The 9,636-nt window shown below is 45.9% G+C and overlaps 1 protein-coding gene across 1 annotated transcript; it reads left to right on the forward strand.

Annotated features, from left to right (window-relative positions):
- The first annotated feature begins 4,663 nt into the window (after positions 1-4,663).
- On the forward strand, positions 4,664-8,958 carry egr3 (early growth response 3). Its single transcript, XM_055662183.1, has 2 exons — positions 4,664-5,326; positions 6,461-8,958. The coding sequence occupies exons 1-2, from the start codon at positions 5,164-5,166 to the stop codon at positions 7,456-7,458; spliced, it is 1,161 nt and encodes a 386-aa protein (XP_055518158.1). The 5' UTR covers positions 4,664-5,163; the 3' UTR covers positions 7,459-8,958.
- Positions 8,959-9,636: the final 678 nt, after the last annotated feature.

Consider the following 9,636-nt stretch of genomic DNA (forward strand, 5'->3'; position numbering starts at 1 on the left):
CACGCCGTTCCTACCGACCTATTTAAGTTCTTTGGAAAGTGTATTATAGTCATTATAGCAGTCAATTTGCTCAGAAAAAGCGATGCTGCAATTCACTCGACTTAACTCACAGATGCTCTATATCACTGATATGTAAATATTGGCCGAATATCTCCTGCTGAAATCTCACACCATTGTCTGACTATGCTGACACTAGGAACTACAGATGCTGGTTAATACACAAAGGGACACATGGTGCTGCAGTACCTCAACAGGTCAGGCAGCGTCTCTGGAGAACATGCATAGGTGACGTTTCGGGTCGAGATCCCGAAATGTCACCTATTTATCCACGTTCTCCAGAGATGCTGCCCGACCTGCTGGGTGTACTCATGCCAATCTCCGCCTTTAAAGTACCCACTGCCGTCTGTGGCAATGAATTCCACAGATTCGCCACCCTCTGACTAAAATTCCTCCTCATCTCCTTTCTGAAGGTAAGTCCTTTTATTCTGAGGCTGTGCCCTCTGGTCCTAGACTCACCCACTTGTGTAAACATTCTCCCCACGTCCACTCTATCCTGACCAAAGGCAAGGTTAAAAATAAAAATAGTTTATCTAGTGCACTGGTGTATAGTATGTGGTGAATGGAAGGAAAGTGCAGTGACTTCATGGTCACTAAAATCCTGGATCTCTGTCATTTGAAAGGGATTTCTCATATTTGAATGTGTGGGAAGGAGCTGCAGATGCCGGTTTACACCGAAGATAGACACAAAATGCTGGAGTAACTCAGTGGATGTTAATGTTGATGGTGCTCAACGCCTGGAGATAAAGGATGGGTGACATTTCAGCTTGTGACCATTCTTCAGACTGCTACTCATAGTCTAGTGAGCAGCACTGTTGCTGCCCTTGGGCATGCTGTGAACACACAGTCAACTTGCAGCAGGTACATCACACACTGGGAAGATCTCTGTCATCTTTTTCTTCCTTAACAGGGCTTTTATTACCTCTTCACAGTATCCAGAGTAATACATTACTCAAAATTGCTTTTCGTGCAGCTTGCCAACATTGATCATCATATTACAACATTGTCAGCCTTATCCACGACTCGATCCCGCAGCAGTGACCAGTGTCCAAGGAAGGCCTTCAAAGTGTCCAGGGACACCACACGTTTCCTCTACAGGGATATAAGCCTGGAAGAGGGGCAGCTAGTCGACTCGGGTCAAACCCTCATCTGCCCGGTCCCATAAATGGCCATCTTAGCTAAGCCCAGGGGCAAACCGATAGGGAGATCCCGCATAAAGTTCTTCAATAGCAATGGCAAGGCAAGCAATGTTTTTTGGAGACGCAAGGCAGTACAATTGCTCGCATCTTCAGCAAAACTCAAAGTGCAAAGGGGGGTTAGGGAGCATCTGTGGAGGGGATGAACTGGGAACATTTCAGGTTGAGACCCTTCTTCAAACATACTTTTCGCAGGTCAACACTGAGGTTCTACCTGCATGAAACCAGCTCTGGCAGGGAGGCCAGTTCATGCACATACTAGACTCCTAATGCAGGCACACTGCTATCAGCTCTCAAATTCCCAGAAGGATAGAGCAGGTGTCTCAATAACGTTCATAAAGTCTCCCTGTAAAAGTAACATGTTCTCTGATCATGGGAATCCCTGGCCCATGACTCCCCAAATTGGTGAAGGGGCATCGGGGAAAGCACTGGCCAAAGGGTGGTGCAAAGATGGGCTATGAACTAGAGGAAGCAGTGCACAAAGTCTCCCACAGCTATCCTACATCAGTCTGAAGAAGGGTTTCGGCCCGAAACGTTGCCTATTTCCTTCGCTCCATAGATGCTGCTGCACCCGCTGAGTTTCTCCAGCACTTTTGTCTACCTTCGATTTTCCAGCATCTGCAGTTCCTTCTTAAAAACTCTCACAGCTAGTCCACCTGCCCTGCTAAACACCTTCTAACCCACCAGAGACAGAGTCCGTGACTCAACACGAGAACTCTTCAGCCACCTCAAGTCATCCTTGGCTGCAAGAGAGACTGCCCGAGAAGAAGAGGCTTATTTTAAACCACTGCAGCAGAGGATAATGAACAGGGATCAGCACTGTTTGAAAGCTAACTCTGCATTTAACAGAAACCCGAGGGGTATCTTTCTCACATGGATTGTGGTGGGAATATGGAATGAGCTGCCAGAGGAGATAGGTATAATAATAACATTTAACAGGCTCTTGGACAGGTACATGCATTGGAAAGGTTTAGAGGGATATGGGCCAAATGCAGGCAGGCGGGACTACCTTAGATGGGGCATCTTGGTTGACATGGTGATTTGGGCCCAAGGGGCTGTTTTCCTGCTGTATGACTGACTCTATGACTGCAGTGGGGAGGCTGAGGACAATTCACCCGGTTCGTAAAGTATTTGGGGTGGATGATGACTTCCACTGTTACTGGGCCTGCGAACTACTCACTTACAAGAGGGTGAGAGAGGGACATGTCCTCAATTAGGAAACAAACATATGGGAAATTTGAAACAGGTGCATGGATAGGAAAGGTTTAGAGGTAAATGGACTAATGGCAGATAAATGGAACTAGCTTAGATGGGGCTGATTGGTCAGCATGGACAAGTTGGGCTGAAGCGCCTGTTTCAGTGCTATATGACTGTAACTCTATAATGGCAAGTCTATCATTCATGGCATCAGGCGTCTGAAGAAGGGTCTCGACCCGAAACATCACCTATTCCTTCTCTCCAGAGATGCTGCCTGACCCGCTGAGTTACTTCAGCATTTTGTGTCTATCTTTTAGGATAATTCTACTTTTTTATTATTCAGAGATTACATGGGCACAGGCCATCCTACACGCTGTGCTCTGCAGTTTTATAGCTAACTTTTTTATAACAGGTGCATAACATTTGGTCCTGTTTGAAACATTGACTTTCTTCACAGGTGCTGCTTGGTTTGCGGAATATTTCCAACACTCTGATCTTCCACACTGTTTTGCTTTCATTTCATGATGCAACTCTGATGAAAACATTCATTCGAAATGTTCACGTTTCCACCACAATTTTCTTTTCTGATGCAGGCCCTTTTAAGAGTCAGGAGATGAAGCAGGCCGACAGATTATCTGTGTTAATCCTTGTCAACTGGATTGAGCTCAGCGTGGAAGCCAGTGTCAGCGAAGGGTCATCCATTCAGTCACGGTTCACGGTGCAGCGAGCGTATAACTCGCCAGGTAACCGCACTCCTCATCAATGACAATGGAAGCAGCGTGGGCGCGGGATTTGTCCAGCCACATGTACAAAGTGGACACGGACTCCTCTGCTTCAGCATGGACAATCACTACTTGCACGGACCCTCAGTTCATCGCCCTTGCGAAGACAACTGTGTGTGTGTGTGTATACATATATATATATGGGCTCGCCGAGCATCTGTCATCCCACCAGCCAGCATCAACCTGCTCATCGGGTCACTTTGACTTTAACGCGGCTGCTGATGTTGTTGGAAGTTATGGAGACAGTGATACCTTGTCCGATGTAGTCAATTAGGTGGAAATTATTTTCCTTTTTGTTTTATACAAGATAACGGTTAAGGTTGTGTGACATCTTTTGAAACTGTGGAGTAAGTGACCATTGAGGCTGCAAGAGTTGATGGGCGGGAGGATATTTTGCAGGGGACAAAATGAGCTATAAATATCACATGGTGAACGACCTGCCAGCCAGGTGTGTTGCACCTGGTATATTTGTATCTATGCTTCATATGCATGTATTTATGGTTCAAATATGTACAATATTTATAGCTCTTTGCACGTTTTAATATGTACATTATTGCATCTTCGTGTTTTCACTGTAGATTAATTGTACATAAGATTGAACTGTGCATGGTGCCAAAAGCACAGGCTTGTGAAATAGCCACTTTATTAATTGCATATTGATTGAAAGATACAGCATGGAAACAGACCCTTTGGCCCACCGAGTCCACGCCGCCCATAGATCACACTATGGTTATCCCACTCTCGCATCGACTGCCTGCACACACAGGGCAATTTCACAGAGGGCGTGAGGTGGCTTGATGCTATCAGGCTACTGGGCAGGGGAGAGGGGAGAGAGGGGAACCCGGCCGATGCAGCGGACTGGGTGATATGTGTATCTTGAGCCATCAGACCGACTGTCAGAGTGGCCGCCCTCGGGGTCATAATGCCACAGTGCCAGAGGCTGTTTGTGTGTGTGTGTGTATATATATATATATATATGTATATTAATATATATATATATGTGTGTGTACATTAATCATAAATGTCGCCACAAGAAATCAAAATGGCTCTGGTGCTAAGGCAAGGCAGGGGGGAGGGGTGCGGAAAATAACAAGTGAAAAACAAATTCTCACTTTCATATCAGGAAGTGGATGAATGAAGGCTTATTTTTAATTATTTTCCTACTTGACAATTTCACCCAAGCTAGCGGCTCAAAAGTAACCATTACGTCGGTACTTTTTAAGGATGTGGGTTCCGATCAGACAGTATTTTCCACTCCAGGGAGAGGGCGACACGCTCGCCGGAAAGTGAGCCAAATTTGGACGGGGAGTGCCGTGACGTCAGCCGGTTTGCCTTATATGGAGTTCCAGTCCGCTGGGCTGTGCACAGAAAAAATGGCAACAAAAAATAAAATAAAAGGCAGTTGAAAAATAAAAGTGCAAAGGTGTCAGATCAAAGTGCGCGGTGCAAGAGGGCTGCTTGTGGCCGGTGCAGGGGTCAGTTTCACTGTTGCACCGTGGTCGGCGGGGTCGAGTTGACTGTTGCAAATCAAGCAAGTCCCAATGTTCCATGAAACGAACTCACACCCGCAGCGTCACCGCTGCTAACTCCTCGCATGTCCATGTAAGGGCATCTACGTCACGGTGCTTTCCTTTCTCGCTATATATACACTGCTGGACCATATTTCACCGGCAGTACAGTATTGCTTTGCAAGCTTTCAACAGGCAAACACCAGAGACAGGAGGAGAAGAGAATATATATATATATGTATATATATTTTTTCCAATGTTATTTCACTGACTGCAGCTGACATCTGCTTGGAGATCTTTCTAAGCGCCAGGTGGATTTCATTATCTCAAGAAGGAATTTATACACACACATGCATTCCTGGTGATCTGGGACTTATTTATTTATTTATTGGAAGAGGATACCCCCGCTGTTTGCGCTCTGATATGACAGGGAAGATAGTGGAGAAGATCCCGGTGACGATGAGCGGATTGTTAAACCACCTGCAGGATAGTATCTACCCCGAGGATGACATTTCTTCGGCCGTGCCCACCTCCATGAGCATTTTTAACTCGGAATCAAACAACGCCTACAATCAGATGGGTGGAGGTAAGAAGTCTTACAGTTTTGATTTATCCGAAGGCAATGTAAATAAAGTGACATTGTCGCGCACGCGGATGCATTAAAAGCCACCCCCTCCCCCCGGGTGCATGTAATAGTGAATATATTAATCTATAGATATGTAATTATATCTTAAACTTGTGCAGCACATATATATTTGCAAGAAACCTATGTTGAGTTCAAGCGAAAACAGTGTGAGCCACAATGATTACTACGCTCCACGGTGGATTTTGGCATAATCTGGAATTCCACATTATATTCATGGATAGATACAATAATAGTTGTGTGGCCTCAAATTATCCGATATATTGGACGGCTCTATGGCGCAGAATTGGTTAAATGCACTGTAGTAAATGTAACGCCCCGTGCTCAACATTTGTAACAATATTCCTATAGTCAACATTACATTTTGTATTCTGGAATAAAGTAATTAATAGGGGATTAATAAATATCTACCCATTATACATCACGCTGCTTTCAAATAGTTCCAGTGACATTATACAGTGATGTTATGTTAATACATGAGTTCTGGTATCTTGGTATAATGGAGTCCCTGAACTAATTAAAGCCCTCACTATAATGTGACTTTACAACTGTCGACCAAACGCGTTATATTTAAACATAATATATCTCACTATAACAATATTACGAGAGAGCCCACCTTGTGAGATATTGAACACCATTGGATGGCAGCGGCTTTAATGTACAAAAACATGTCGTGCGTTTTTTCTGCCAATTTATCCCGCTGCTAATTCTGTACGAGAGGAGTTACCTGCTAAATAAAATATGGGGCTTCATTAGTTACACGTCTCTGCACTGTGATCACTTCGGCTGGAAGTGATGAGCGGGTAGCATTGAGTCGCGTACGCGCGGTGGCTTTGGCATTGTGGCATCTTGTCTATGGTGCCGGCTCTGTTGCGGTTTACTACCGCCAAACGCTAACACAATAAAAATCATAATGGTTCAGCTGAATAGTGCAAGGAGTTTGTTTGAACTTTAAGGTCAGGTGTTATTGTCCACTGCTTCAGAAAATGTATCCATGTGGTGTATTAATCGTTCCAAGATATTCTTGTTGTAACTCGGGAAACTAATGTTGAACCTTCTCCTCTCCCCCACATTCAGACGGTCTTATGGACGTTGCAATGGAGAAAGGGACCCAGGACATGAACTATTCCCACCCTTTCCAAAACTCCAACCGGAACCAGACTCTCACGTACTTGGGCAAATTCGCCTTCGACTCCCCGCCTGGGCCACTTGGAGGCTCGAACTGGTGTTCGGAAAACATCATCAACTTGGCGGGCCTCTTCGGGGTCTCTCATTCCCCCTCCACCAGCACTCAGACGTCCACTGCCTGCACCATGGTACAGAACCAAGGCGAGATGGAGCAGCTTTATCAAGGACCGACGCCTTATCCACAATGCAGTGAGATGTACCAGGAGCAGGTCTACCACACACCCCCAAACCCCAGCAACAATCTCTACTCCAACCAGGAGTATCACTCCAAACCTCCCCAGGACGCCAACATATTCTCCGTTATTCCGGATTACAACATGTTCCACCACCAGAACGACCTGGCGTCCATAGCAGATCACAAACATTTCCCAGCTTCAGTGGATCCCATCAGGATCCCCCCTCCTCTCACTCCACTAACGACCATCAAAGCCTACACGGATTCCAAGCAGATGCCAGCCAGCTTTAGTTCCCACCCGCAGCAATTGACCCTTAAGCCCATTCGGCCAAGGAAGTACCCCAACCGGCCCAGCAAGACACCAGTCCACGAAAGGCCCCACGCTTGTCCGGCCGAAGGCTGCGACCGCAGGTTCTCCAGGTCGGACGAGCTGACCAGGCACCTGAGGATCCACACGGGCCACAAACCCTTCCAGTGCCGCATCTGCATGAGGAGTTTCAGCCGCAGCGACCACCTCACCACCCACATCAGGACCCACACTGGGGAGAAGCCCTTCAGCTGTGACTTCTGCGGGCGCAAGTTCGCCCGGAGCGACGAGCGCAAGAGACACGCCAAGATTCATCTCAAGCAGAAGGAGAAAAAAATGGACAAGAATCCCTCGGCTCCCATCCCGGCCGCGGCAGCGGGAGCCCCGGTGACAAGCTGTGCTTAGACTGTCGTCTCTCAATGCGCAAAAACGCGAGAGGTTGAATTGTACTCAAGCTGCTCCAAGCGGCGCCCATTGCTTCGCCAAGATAACGCATTGGGGCTCTTGCACCTTTTACTCCGGGAGCCAAATTTCCTGGCGGCGCAACGTGAATGGCACCCAAACCCCGCCTGTTGGTTGTCCGATGCGACCTGGTCCGTCTCTCCTGGACGTTCCGCCGAACTCTGGCGGGTCTGCTCGGCGCAAATTTTGACGAGTACACCGTTCCAGTCGCACCCCCCTCCCGCAAACGTTTTAGCGCAATTTCGGCGCAGCTTCTGAAAGCAGGACGGTGGGATATATTTAACACTCCGGTGTGGAGCAACACATCAGTAACAATATTGTCGAAGATTAAGTTTAACGTCAGATCTTTAACGCGGTGAGAAGTACATGACTACTATTGGACTACACTGACCCTATTCCACACACACACACACACACACACAGTTGACTTTTATTGAGCAAACTTTTGATAATCCATCATGCTCACCTTCAGTAAGGGTCCCGACCCGAAACATCACCTATCCATGTTCCCCAGAGATGCTGCATGGCCCGCTGAGTTACTCCAGCACTTCGTGTCTTTTTGTGAACCTGCAGTTTCTACGTCTTCGCCATCAATGCTTTGTTGGTACAGACTACACAATTCAGCATTACATTTACAGTGGGGTTAGACCCTGCTCACTTTACTCAATATGCATTTGAAACAAAGACTCCTTTGGCATTTGGTGGCCGGACAACGTTCACGGTGGACTCCTAACAGTTAATTACACCATATAAATATTTCTATGAATAGGTCAAGATGCACTTACGTTTTCTTCATTGTTGTGTAAAAGACCCGCGGTCAGACAGATCGCGTGTGGTGTGTTCTGAAGTCTCCTTTGAAACGCCGCTGTCATTTTTGACTTTGTGTATGAGTGTACATCTCGGTGTTAGATGACCAGCAGGAGAGGGGTTGGCTCCGGGGAGGAATTTTGACGAGAGAACAGGAGCCATCCGTTATAACACTTCACCACGTGTCCAATCAGAACTTTTGTTGTGTTGGTACTTTTCCCCCTTACCTTTTTTTGTCATATTATTCCACACATTATCAAGGGAGCATTTTGGCCCCCAGTCATTAATAAGAAAGCATGTTACTTACTGCACGATGGCATTTTTCTTGGGAACCATACGCATAAAAAAAGTTTTAGGCTTATCTTTCAAAGCAGATGGTCTCCTTTTGCTCTTTACGGTTTAAATGTCTGCATGTGGGGGGGGGGAAATTGTCAGACATGGGATCAAAGTGGTTTGATATTAACAGTTAAGGAGAAACCTGTGAGAAATGTTTTTTCCTGGAAATTTTTTGCATAAAGTACAGTATTTTGAACAGAGATGTATTATATTTTGTGGCTTTATTTTTAAGATTTTATTGTATCTTATAATAAGGTACAAGCTTGAATTTGTGAAGAGATAGTGATTACCCACCAATGTTCTCATTGGCTTATTGTCTATTGTAATGCAAATACTGTAATTTAGTTTAAAGTATAAGCATTTGGAAGATAGCTTTGTTGTACCATTTGCTCTGTGCGCAAATGTTGAGACATACTGTAAATATATTGTGTTTGCCGAGCAAAGTTCCTTTGTGTTTTATTCGTGGCTTCATTCAATTTATTAGGACATCAAATTCAGAAACGCCTTTTGTTGGCCTATATCTGGTTGTGCATCATCTCAAAGGTGGACACCAAGAGTAACTCAGTGGGTCAGTCAGCATCTGTGGAGAAAGGGAATAGAGAAAAGGAAGGGTCTAGATGCTGCTTTAGACCGAGAGTTAGGGGTGAGGGGGACTAGAGGTATGAAAAGGTACAGAACAAATCAGAGCTGGCAATGAAGGCAGGGCCATCTTAACGCATGGGCACGCTGGGCCTCACGAGCATAGGGGCCCCATGCTAATCTATGTATTGTAGAATGTTATTGCAGAACAAGAAAACGCAGAACATCACAAGTGCATGACGGCATATTTGATTCCGTATAAAGAAACTGGAAGTGTAGTGGCCCCAGTGCACTGCTTTGCCCAGGGGCCTATAATGCCCTGAATGGAGGGCTATCTGTACTTTGGTACACGTGACAATGAACTAAACTGAAAATGAACTGAACTGAACATTAAAACTA

The sequence above is a fragment of the Leucoraja erinacea genome, chromosome 35 (genome assembly GCF_028641065.1).
Source record: "Leucoraja erinacea ecotype New England chromosome 35, Leri_hhj_1, whole genome shotgun sequence".
In the NCBI taxonomy this organism is placed as follows: domain Eukaryota; kingdom Metazoa; phylum Chordata; class Chondrichthyes; order Rajiformes; family Rajidae; genus Leucoraja; species Leucoraja erinaceus.

What these genes read in the sequence shown, in the direction of transcription:
- egr3 (XM_055662183.1), top strand. Translation starts at nt 5,164, where the DNA reads ATGACAGGGAAGATAGTGGAGAAGATCCCGGTGACGATGAGCGGATTG. An exon ending in CTACAATCAGATGGGTGGAG is followed by an intron (nt 5,327 to 6,460) that starts GTAAGAAGTCTT and finishes CCCCACATTCAG; the next exon opens with ACGGTCTTATGGACGTTGCA.